The sequence below is a fragment of the Phallusia mammillata genome, chromosome 6, assembly GCF_965637545.1.
Source record: "Phallusia mammillata chromosome 6, kaPhaMamm4.hap1.1, whole genome shotgun sequence".
Lineage (NCBI taxonomy): Eukaryota > Metazoa > Chordata > Ascidiacea > Phlebobranchia > Ascidiidae > Phallusia > Phallusia mammillata.
In genome coordinates this window covers 2,020,268-2,032,582 of record NC_137257.1, presented here as the reverse complement: position 1 = coordinate 2,032,582, position 12,315 = coordinate 2,020,268, and the positions used below count along the sequence as shown (strand labels likewise).

Genomic DNA, 12,315 nt, shown 5'->3' with positions numbered 1-12,315 from the left:
ATTCGGTATAACGCCTTAATGGGCCGGACGTATTTCGCCTGAACTACAATGGATTAGTATACTGCCTTTGTCTGTACGGATTTCACTAAATTATCAACTATTTAAATGTGCAAATGTCTGCAAATAAATAATGGAGTCAAAGTGCACGAACGATATTTTTAAAGTTCCAAAATTAAACTCTGTCCGATGACCCGAATCTTGTGCAACAACTGAACTCATTTGACCTTTTCGAGATCAGTTTCACCGTAACCTTTGACCCCCGCGCCACACTGCGTGCTCTATTACACAACGTGCAAAACTGGATAGTGTGGTTCGTTTCGGTTGAAATCGTCTCACTGGAAAATCACTGGATGTCGCTTTTACAATGTTTTGCAGGTTTAGAGTGAGGCTGAAACTATATTTAGGCTGAACCAGGTGTTGACATGTGCTAGATTTGAAAAGTATGACCCTTACACAATAGGTATTTTTGTGTGTCTTATAAGTCACGTCTTGTCCCTTGAAAGTTGTTTTGAAGAGTCGCTTATTCCGTTTATCAATGATGGTCAAACTTTTTGAGTTAGGGAGTGTTTTCTTCTTAACGTTATTTTGCAGTCCACGAAACTTAAGAGGTTAGGGTGGTTAACTTCTAGGCCCCATCGACTGTCCCATTAACGTTTCCCGTCGTTTTTTATTACCCACAATGCGCCAAACTCAATCTCTGCTGAGTTCCCGTCACATAACGCTTCGTGATACGGTGTAGCTGCAGCGCGTTTAGTCATGACTCATGACCCATCAATTGTGCCCTCCACTGTTTTGCCTCCATAACGTTTCAACGTTGCACAGCTATTTCCGGCTTGGTGATTGTTTTAGTGCAATTGTGTCGCTGTATTTTCTTTCACCAAGCGAAATAAACTTAACTCAACCATGGGTAAAAACATGCAACTTTTCTGTGGCCCCTTACTACGAAAGACGTTAATTCGCGCATCAAAGATAAAAACAACGGACCTTTGCAGAAGAAATTTATTTGTTTAGCGCTACGTCGAACATACGGACATGAGCAGATAAACGTAATTGCTACGTAACAATTGGACACAGTGACGTTAATTGTGACGAGGAAAAATAATATCGTAATGCTACAAAAAGCACGCACTTTGTAAAAGGGGGGCTACATATACGACACAATCAAATGCGGTTTATATTACAACATATGTACAAATTATATAGTGTTGGACGAATTGTAAACAGTTTATGTGCGTATGGATGTATGCAAAAGGTTGAAGAGCAAATGCGCGTGAAGATTAAATTAAAAAATTAAAAAGATTAAAGTGAAGTGAAGAAGATTAATTTAAACCTGAAATGTGCGAAAATAGGCGGTGAGGCATTCAGGTGGGGATTTTGTAAAGGTGTGCGTTATTTTACGTGGTGTGTTGGATCGTAGATGCAACTTACTAACTATTTGTCACATTAAATTGTAATTACGTCTTTGGTTAATTGTGCATTTTATTTTAAACCAACGTTACTACGTTTTTTTTTCTGTTACTGCAGGAAGCTTTAATAAAGTTTTGACGGCTTTGTTGCCGATGTGTAGGCTGTGTGCGTAGTTGTAAGTTAGGTGCGTGTGTGAGAAGCAAGTAAAAACGACATTTTACGGTTTGGTTTGTCAGTAGCCAAACGCATGGAAGGCTAGCATATTGATTGCGGTTCACATGCTAAGTTATGTCAAACTTAGTAGAAAGGCGTGTTAACCAAAATTGTGAAACAAATGCTTAGCAGGAAAACAAACTGGAAACGTACTAACATGATCAGGTTTGAATTTGGAAACGTTTTTCAACATGGTTCGACAGTTTGTTTCAAAACGTTATCAGACACTCGCTATTACAAGATAGAAAGCCGAGTTCAAATTATTATAGTTCGGCAAACCTGAACGAATCAGTTTTCTCTGTAGCTAAACCGTTTGACTAAACAGAAAAAAATGTCGATATGACGGACAATGTTCATTCCAATCAGCTCCAGTAGTTCAATAATGAGGTTTAAGTTACAGAGTAACGATTATAGGCACATTGGGATAAGTATAAAGTATTCTACATCGTTCACAACACCTCCTATATATAAGAGTTTACCCGATAATGCGCACAAAAATACTCACGATATTAATTAAAATTACGCAAAAAACCCGCCTACGAACAATATAGGCACGTACCGATGCAGCAAAAATGCCGACATAAAAAAAGGTTGATGACGTCACCACATGACGTCAGAGTCGTATTGCAGGTAAGGCGAAGTCGAAACTAGAACCTATATCCGTAATATTCCACATACTTCATCTGCTGGGCTTCACGGATCGAATCTAGAAGTTTCTGAGCCCGGCGGACTTGCCTCGCTTCACGGCGTGATTGACGGCGAAGCGACTTTTCTAATTCTTTCTCTTTTCGCGAGGCCTCGTTCTTTTTACGGAGCCACTGGCGGAACGCTTTGTTGCACTCTTTGCGCTCGCTGTGAAAAAAAATGACACTGTTGGTTGTGTTATTATGTACTAAATATTATGTTTTCTTTTTTAGTAAAAAATTGGCTGTAAATATTTACGATTATAATCGATGTGCTGTAATTTGCGTAAGGGGGAAAACTATTGTGTGTTTTTTTCAGCAATTTTACACATTTCTAAACAATAAATCGAATACCTGGAAAGTTTTGCTTTAATTTGTAAATCAAGCTGAAATTAAAAGCCTGGTGTAGAAGAATCCGGTTAGTCGCACAAGCTGTTTAATCGCATAGGTGCCGAGAAACTATATCACCGTTGCCACTTGTTAAGCACATAGTTCGCTTAATCGCACAAGTGAGCTTATTGTTAAAAAAGCTTTCGATTAACCGAATTCATTTGACATTTTGCGCAGCTATTTCCAATTTGATAATTGTTTTATTGTGATTCTATCGCTTTGTGTTCTTTCACCAAGCGAAGCAACTTCTCCACTCAACATTGAAATTGGCAGCAAACATCAGATAAACTGGATTCGGTTAATCTGAATCTTCGCCAAATTCGAAAAAAAACTTGTGATACAAATAATTTGTAATGTGGTAAGACAGGGGTATCCAAACTTTTTTTAATAGGGGCCAATTTTTACCAGGTTAAGACGCCCGCGGGCCAACGTTTTTTTAGAATTAGAACCCAAATATTCGGGAAATTGTTGGATTTTGTTGCGTCAGCATCATGTACACTTTTTTTTACCGGTAGGCTAAAAGCTCCATGGAAAGCTTTTGCGTGAAGTCACAAGTCGCCAAAACCCAAACACTTAATCCAAACTATGGAGGCCATATGCAACACAATTTGAAAAAAATAGCCGCGGGCCACGCGAAAAGCCGCCGGGGGCCGCATTTGGCCCGCGGGCCGCATTTTGGACACCCCTGTACCAGGTAAGACTTTATTAACTAATCGAACATCGGTTAATCCGAACGTTTTTTTGGGTCCAAACGGTTTCGGATTAACATAGGTTTATTGTATATTATCAAGAAAAGTTTGAACTTACCGTAAAAACCATCCTTCATCCTGTTCAATCTGCCTCTGCTGCAAAGTCAACCTTTCCTGTTTGATCTGAACAGACTTCTGCTTCCACCAATCCTTGTAGGCCGTCTCTGCCTCATTTGGATCCTGACGATAAAAAACAAGTGTCGCACGGGTTTAGAAGCTTGTTGTAACTTTGGCGGATTGTTGATGCGCAAAACCAGTGGTTCCCAACTTTTATCGACAAATTCGTAACTTAACACTGCAAAACATTCTCATTCCTTCCCCATAGACTAAATGGTAGATGCTAGAGCAGTGGTTCTCAACCTTTTTTCTTTCGTGGCCCACTTTCATTGCAAAAATATTTTGTGGCCCAGTAAATTTTTAAGATAGAAAGAAAACAACTATAAAATACCGCCTTTTTGTGTGTGTTTCGCCGCCCTTTTCGCTTTATAATAACTTGTGTTTGCAATGTATGTCATTACCCTGATGAAGGTGTTTCGTATGGGACATCGAAACGTTGGCATATTAAAAAAACTGCCGGAAGAGCTGAAAATTTTGTTGATACGTTATGCCTGGCAGCAACAGTGTATTCAACTATAAAATAGGTTCAGAAAAAAACAAAACAAAAACATTCCTTCTCAATTCCTCCCCAAGCCATAATTCTTGTAAAATTGAGTGTAGTGACACAAATGAAAGTAAATTCTTAAAAAAAGGTTTCTATTTGGTTGGTCTGTGGCCCAATCAAAATGCTTCCATGGCCCACTGGTTGAGAACCGCTGTGCTAGACCTTACAAAGATCATTTAAAATTGGGATCGTTTATCAACTTTACAGGTTATATTCCCAGAGCCTTAGTGTCCATTTTCAAACTAATTGCTTTTTGTGTTTCCTCTAACTAGGTCAAAAGCCTGTTTCGAATTTATCACGTGACTTTGAACCCAAAGATAGTCGCTCCTAGTTCATGTGCGTATGATTTATATTATCTCACCCTTCTCTCCGACATCTCTCGTTTTCTCCCCTCCTCTCTCTCCCTGCGTTTTTGCTCCCTGATATCTCTATTCTTTCTCTCTACCCATGCCCTCCACGCGTCATCCGCCTCCTCCCGCGCCGCTTGCTCCTCCGCCTTCCTCCTCTTTTCATCCTCTCGCTCTTTCTCCGCTTTCGCGTCCAGCTGCTTTCTGAGGATATTCTTCATCTCAGGAGAGTAAGAAAAGGGACGCTCGTTCTGAAAATGAAAGTTAGAAAAAACAAGAATAAAAAATTTAAGTAACGGATTATTTGTATACAAGTTATTGTTGCCAGGTATAGTATCAAGTTTATAGAGCTCTTCTGGCAAATGCATTTTATTTTATTTTCGTTTAATGCTTTTTTCCTTTGTTTATCGTGCACTGTACGACGCGCATTCAGTGTTATTTACCCTGATGAAGCCGACCTGTATATGACGTCGAAACGTCCGAATAATAATAAAAAAAAACGATTGCTAGAAGAGCTCTATTAACTTGACACAGATCATTTGTTGCTTTCTGGACAAAATAAAAACTGAAATATGATGCTAAACAAGTCAAAATGTAAACTACGAATCCAAAACCTACAGCCACAAAGTGTTTACAGTATTTACTCGATTGGAAACCGCATGTTAAGGTGCCAAAAATTAATGTATTTCGCCCTCGATTGTAAGCCGCATTATGTGATGTTAGGTACTATTGTTTAATGACATTTCTTTCTTTTCCTACATTTTGTACAACTTTTTGTCAACAATTGTTAGTAACCCAAATAATTCTAATCAGCAGAGCGTATATTGACGTGTAAAGCCAACATGCAAGAGAATTTTAAACGCAAAATAAAACTCAAAGCAGGGTGTGGAAATAATATCGGTATGACATAAAAATGTAAGCCGCCCTTAATTTTAAACCGCACAAACGGTAGGGTAAAAAAAATTATTAGCCGCGGCTTACAATCGAATAAATACGGTATTGGCACATCTAATTTACATTAAATTTTAACGAAAAACTTCATTTTAAACCGACCTTTCTGCGATATGTTTGGGTATCAGACGCAGAAACTGGTCTGTTACTGGACGGTGGCCTCGGTTTGTAGGACTTCACCGGAGCCGATTTTGGCCTGTTCACTGGAGGCAAACCTGAAGGCCTTGTAGGCGGTTCATCCACGACCAGAGCCACTGAATGACCGTTGCCATTTCCGTTTTGAACTGGAGGAAGTATAGCTTTTAACTCGCTAGCTTCGACAAGTTCAAATTTTCCTCCTCTTTCGATTAGGATTTTTTCATCGCGCCTCACAAACTGTCCGTTGATTTCAACAATTTCGTCCGAAGAGGATTTGGATGAATCGCTCAGGTTTAGGTCTGTCATGCTTTTTGATGCTTTTCTGCAGACAAAATCGGGTTACCAATTTTATAGAGTTTCTCTGGCAATTTCATTACATATAAGCTGTTGCTGCCAGGCATAATATTAACTTTATAGAGCTCTTCTGGCAATTTTTATTTTTTGTACCAACGTTTCGACGTCCTATACAAGCCCCCTTTGTTTATCGTGCACTGTACCACGCGCATTCAGTGTTATTTACCCTGATGAAGGCGACATGTATGGACGTCAAAACGTCGGAATACAAAACAATTGCCATAAGAGCTCTATAAAATTGATATTATGCCTAGCAGCAACAGCGTATACAAAATCGGTGTACTAAACATGCTCTTTGTTTTACTGCGTGTAAAATTAAACCTCTTTTGTAAACATCGCAATGCAAAACACATTTGTTTTAGATCGTAACATTGAGCAGGAAACTTGACATGACCTTGGCTTTAATATCTTGCACTCACGTTGAAAAAACATACAAAAAAATATACACATAACTTCATGTGTATGATGACTTTGGCACATTCGTTTTTGTTTGAATATGTTTGTTTTTTTAATATGAACAAGTTTGTGCAAAATCACTTGATCGAAAAATAACAAAAAACACAAGTTGTCGGGAGTATCTCTTCATCTGTGACTTCTTCATGTTTACTGAAGCCAATGTCAAAGACCTATTCAACTCAGTATTGGGTAAAAGTCATATTTTTGAAACATGTTGATACAGTTTGTTCAGATTCCTGTGACAGTATTGCTCTGTTCATTTGCATTAATAATGTAAACAACAACAAAAACTAAACCTGCTTCAACGATAAGCTCACTTGACGACTTAAGTTTAAAATAGAGTAATTAACAAATAATTAAAGGTTCTAAATCAATAGTTCTCAACTGGTGGTCCATGCTGACTTGATGGCTGGTCCACACGACGTTAACTATATTTGGTGATAAACTGGAATTAGTTGCAAGTAATTTATTAAATAATCAGTACGAAAAAAAGCATATCCAAGTTATTGGCTATTTTTTGTTTGCTGTCAGTTGTTTGATATCACTCCACAAACTTCTGTATTAAAGGAATATATTTCAAGACAATATGCTTGTCGTGGACGCTTTTTTATGCTTACATACCAATGGACTGGTCCACGGTATTCCTTTAATTGAACTGGTGGTCCATGGCCTGTGACGAGTTAGGAGCCACAGTTCTAAGATGAAACGTACTGGGATAAGCCCTGAAGCGTCAATGCAGACCAGCGATCACGGCATACTAATCGATAAATCATAGTACGCCAGGCCTATTAAAGGCGTGCCGAATCAGCTGGTCTCCCAAGCATCACCATATGGCAAGGCGTAGGCTAGAAAAATCTATCCTGGGCTGGGATTCGAACCCACGACAGGAGTCTTTCCGTGGCTCACGCTCTACCAACTGAGCTACACAGACTCAGTGGAGAAACCGCCGAAAGTTGAATCACAAGCACCGTTGCCTGCCTTGTACCTGTGTTCTAATTATCCAACAATTTATTAATTTGATCAACACTTACTCTTCCTCGTCTTCTGATGAGGATGAGGATGAATAATCGTCAGGAGGGGCTTCAAAGTCGATTAATTTCGGTTTAAATAAAACTTTTCTTTCTCGGTCTTCCTCTGAATTATTGTCAGTTGCTAATTCAGCGTTAGCCTGCAAAATAGGGTCAAAGATATAGTTTGTGTCATAACTTTATATCAGTGATTCTCAAACTGTGTGCCATGGCACCTTAGTGTACCGTGAGAGATTTAAGTGAAATATTTCCTATTTTAAAGTGGAAACAGTTCCTGGTGTTTTAGGACTTCATGATTTAGAATGCTTGAGTGCAGTGTTTTTTTAAGGTGTTTTGGGGGACCGAAAACTGTAATTAATTTGTGTCAGAAAATGCTCAACAAAATAAATAAATGGTGACATATATATGTGATCACTGATCACTAACAAAGACAAAATGTTGAGCATTTTCTGACACAAATTAATTACAGTTTTAGTTGAGGTGAGTTTGTTTTACATGGTAAAAGAAAATATAGCAACAATATTCTATTAAAACAATCGGCAACAGAAGAATAGATGTGCAACAGTGAAATGTTATGATACGCAACAAATTTTAAAACGTTTTTATTTTTAGCACCGCCAACTTGACATTAACCAGATTCTTGACACAGGCAGCATGTGTGTTGTGGGCACAAACAAATTTCCTTGGTTCCTGTTTACCACTTAAACTTGGCACTCAGTTTAGAAAGTAATTTTGTGTTGGGCTTTGCTTGCTTGATCAATCACTCATGCTAAACACACCCAGGGTCAAAATAGTTCAAGCATTTAGGCATGCAATTTGCACATTGCATAACTAAACAGTTCAATGGTTGCAAGTTTAATTTAATTTGATATTCTAAGCAGAAAAATGACAATACTTAGGTCTTATCCAAAAATATCAAATTCTCTATTTATATCGGTATTTTTATTGGCAATTTTTATTTTAGTGAGGTTAATATTTAAGTATATGTGTAAATGTAATGTTTCTTGGCAAATTAAAAATTGATTATTTTTCTGCAATTTAAATTACAAACACCAACATTGACAAATATGATGCACTCCGCCAAACCAAGACAGCCACAAATGTGTGTCTACCATTATTCTTCTAGCCAAGATGCCTATGTAATATTAATGAGCTGGTGGGATAATGAGGGGGTAATATTCCAGTGTTGCCCCTCCGTCACACTGACAAAAAGGGTCTTGCAACACACACAGTTATTACTACTTGAGTTTTATCTCATACTTCAGAGACATTGACATTGCTCGTTTTAAGATGAACAGAAATTAGGTTTTAAAGAATGATATGTTTTGAAATATACATATAACTTTGAAAGCAAGTCATTGTACATTACAAAATTGGGTAACATAGCAACAACACTTTGACAACATGGCAACCGCACACTTTGACAACATGGCAAAGTTTCAGCATGATCACAAAAACACACAAACTGACATTTACAATACACAATTAAGCAATAATTTATCGTATTCACTGCATATAGACTTGCAACATAGTATTGCTTTTAATGTTAGAAGTTTCCAATTACATTAGATTTACTCAGCAATGCTCATCCATTCTGCTTTCTAACAAATTTACAACTTTGCTTGTAGTTTTGCCAAACAGTTTGCTACTATGGCGTTACAGTAACTAGCACTTGGGTATCCAGGAAAACACACAAAAGACGTAGGCTTGGCAGTATTTGGTTGCTTATTGTTGTAAAGCTTGTATCGAGTTTCTAATTGGGGCCGCAATTTACTTGTGACAAAAGCCGTCTGTATGTGAAAATAAATTCGGCGTTGCACTGCAATTGTTTCAGTTTGTACTACAAGCCTTAATGTTGCTGTACAAACAAGTCGGGGCATGTGCTACGCGAGTGTGAATTACGACAATTTCATATTCATCGGTTAATGTGTAACCTTATCAACACACATAAGAGAGATTATTGTCATGGCTCTATTATTTTTTATGTCATAACATTATTGCAGCCCAAAATTTTGTATTAATGTGCAGTTGTGCACCATATACCACAGTTTACTTGTAATTTTCCTTTCTTGTCCACCTAATGATGCTATATGATTACATTTTTGTTGATACTAAATGTTGAATTTGTTGTATATAGAAAATCGCTGTTCTTTTACACATTATCTTTTATGCTTTACTAACTTTTACCAATTGATTTTACCAAACTATCGAGACCACAACATTGCTAAGTGTGCATTTATATTGGGAGATATTTTTGCAACAAATCAAGATTGGAAAATTGCAACAAAAAAGTTGTAAATCAAAAAAAAAGAATCTAAACTTTTTAAAGTTTACAGCAGACCATGTTCACTTTGATAAAAATGCAACATAAAAATCATAACTTTAAGCTAAATCTTTAACTGCAACAATACATTGAACCTTGTCAAGTCAAAACCTGCAGCATACAACATAAACTACCAGCATGTCTACAGCAAACAAATAGATTTGAGCGAAATTAATTCACCTTTTCTAGTCTTGCTTGCACATCATATTCATCATCTGTGGCATCGTTAAGTTGGGTGTTCCTCTGGACAATCGGTCGAGTTTTCGACGTCAGCCCATCTTCATTGTCCTCCTCATCTGTTGTAACATCCGTTACTCTTTGCTCCTCATCTGAAAAATTGGCACAAAAAGATAATTGATTTGGTCTTCAAGAAATTTCAGTGCGAAAACCACTAAATCGGTTATTTGGTATCATTTTTAGTTCATAGCCTTTTCCACTCTGACTTCGACAAAAAATATTTGTGCCATTGCACAATTTATTGCGTTTTTTAAAAAAATATCACAACTGTGATTCAACAATTAAAAACAACACTGACTGCAACTTAAAAAGTACAAGTCCCAGACTGACATTGATCAACTTGTGTTTTTAACACAGTTTCAATTTAATCTTTGCGGTTTGCTGAAACTTGTTTGGTTAGAGTTTGCTTAACATGCTTAAAGGATTTAAACTAGCAGTAACATGAAGTTGGGGTTACAATTTGCTTCACCTAGCGAAATAAACTCAACTACACCGAAGTTAAACTACCGTATTTTACGGACCATAAAGCGCACCCGATTATAAGGCGCACTGTCAATAAATTGCTTTCATTAGTTTTTCGTTCATACATAAGGCGCACCGGGCTATAGAACGCAACGTATGAGTATGGGTTATAAAAGTTTACTTGTTACGTAATAAATATTTTATAAGCAAGTCACAATAGCACAATGAGAAAAAGAAAAAACGAGTCTAATGAATATCACAGTTGCTAGTTGCTTTTACCGTAGTTTATTGTGTAAGACGGTGGTTTATTTATATAATAATAGTATCGGTACTGGAGTGTAGGCAATAAAGCACTACTTGATCCATACATTAGGCGCACCGGCTTATAAGGCGCACGATCAATTTATGAGGAAAAAAAAGGATTTAAATTGCGCCTTATGGTCCGTAAAATACGGTAAACATAAAACTTACCACTTTCGGACTTAATCGGACTTGCAGCTTCATTGCGGTCCAGCATATTTGCTTCATCTAAAACAATGTACAGTATTTTAACATTTGTCCACATTCAAATAAATAAAATATATTATGCAATTACCTTTTTCAAGTTCTTTGATTTTTTGCTCTTGTGTTTCTTCGTCAGATGAAGAAGATGAGGATGACGACGAAGAACTGCTGCTGCTCGATGATTTCTATTAATATTTATGATTTATATAAAATTTATTTTGTGTACCATATTTACTTGATTATAAGCAGCGGCTTATATTGTTTTTTACCTGCTGTTTGTGGGCGGCTTAGATTTTAGTTATTAACCGATATTATTTCTACACTCCATTTGTTTTTTAAATTTGGGGGATGTATTATGAAACAATCGTATCTAAAATTCCAGCATGCAGCGTACAATCGAGGACGGCTTACAATCGAGTAATATGTAACTTTAGCCCAACATAAGAGTGGATATTTTTAAACTTATTTGTTAATGTCAGAATCATTTTCAGATTAAAAATTTGTAAAACAGCAAATTTTACGTCATCACACTTTATAATTCAAAGATAAAAATGCTGTAAGAAATTTATACCATATCCTACAATAAGTTTATATTTGTAGCACATAGTACCCTTTCTTTTTTGTCTGAATCTTCAATCAACCAGTCCAAATCTTTTTCCCAATCATCTCCACTTGAAGGGTCAGCTTTGGTTGTGCTTTGTGCCATGCTAATATTTATTAAAGATCAGAATTAAGTGGATCTGCCTAAAATATCATCACACATAACCTTGCAACTGAATAAAAAGTTTGATAATTTTTTTAAAGGGACATAAGCTTTTTTCTTTAACAGTTAACTACAATAATGACTTGAATAAATATCTTTATAAAATTGCAAAGTGGTGGATTTAAATGCCACCATTTCATTACCTTTCCCCGAAAAAGTAATCCAAATTCACACTGCCTTTGCTTAAATTTAAGAGTGTATAAATTCAGAAGTAAAACGGCATAGACTCTATAAGTTCTTGATTAGTCATCAGAAATTCATACATTATAGCTGAGAACGAAATAAAACAGTTGTTTTCAAATTCGCTTTAAGTATTGCTGGATCATTATAAATTTATCAATTTATTGTTTATCCTTTTTACACTCTATGTAAAATATCGGGCGCCAGTATTATTTTAAGATTACCGCTTAACAAGCTTTAAAACGTTGATAACTAGTGGCCTAGACAATATTTAACCAGTATACATTTATTACTAACTCTCAGAAACAATCTTACTAGGCAAGTGTCGATTTACAACTCGAGAAAAACTAAAACCGAATCCCGAAATTTTACAGACCAAGCGTCACTATGTCATGCATCATTAATGCCAGGCGAGCCCGTAACAACCACGCGATGAGAAATAAACAAATCAACTTTCTCACAAAATGTT

General features: G+C 36.8%; 1 protein-coding gene across 2 annotated transcripts; it reads right to left on the bottom strand.

Annotated features, from left to right (window-relative positions):
• Positions 1 to 984: 984 nt before the first annotated feature.
• On the bottom strand, positions 985 to 11,954 carry LOC145232947 (uncharacterized). 2 transcript variants are annotated; one of them, XM_080097608.1, is made up of 10 exons: positions 11,810 to 11,954; positions 11,514 to 11,610; positions 10,995 to 11,088; positions 10,871 to 10,927; positions 9,881 to 10,029; positions 7,381 to 7,517; positions 5,504 to 5,861; positions 4,465 to 4,701; positions 3,501 to 3,622; positions 985 to 2,472 (listed from the first exon to the last, which is right to left on the bottom strand). In XM_080097608.1, exons 2-10 carry the CDS (start codon positions 11,607 to 11,609, stop codon positions 2,268 to 2,270), a joined length of 1,455 nt encoding a protein of 484 aa, XP_079953734.1. In that variant the 5' UTR covers position 11,610; positions 11,810 to 11,954; the 3' UTR covers positions 985 to 2,267. The 2 variants fall into 2 exon arrangements, with proteins under 2 accessions (XP_079953734.1, XP_079953733.1); XM_080097607.1 differs by lacking the exon at positions 11,810 to 11,954 and having other exon boundaries at positions 11,514 to 11,672.
• Between the last annotated feature and the right edge of the window lie 361 nt (positions 11,955 to 12,315).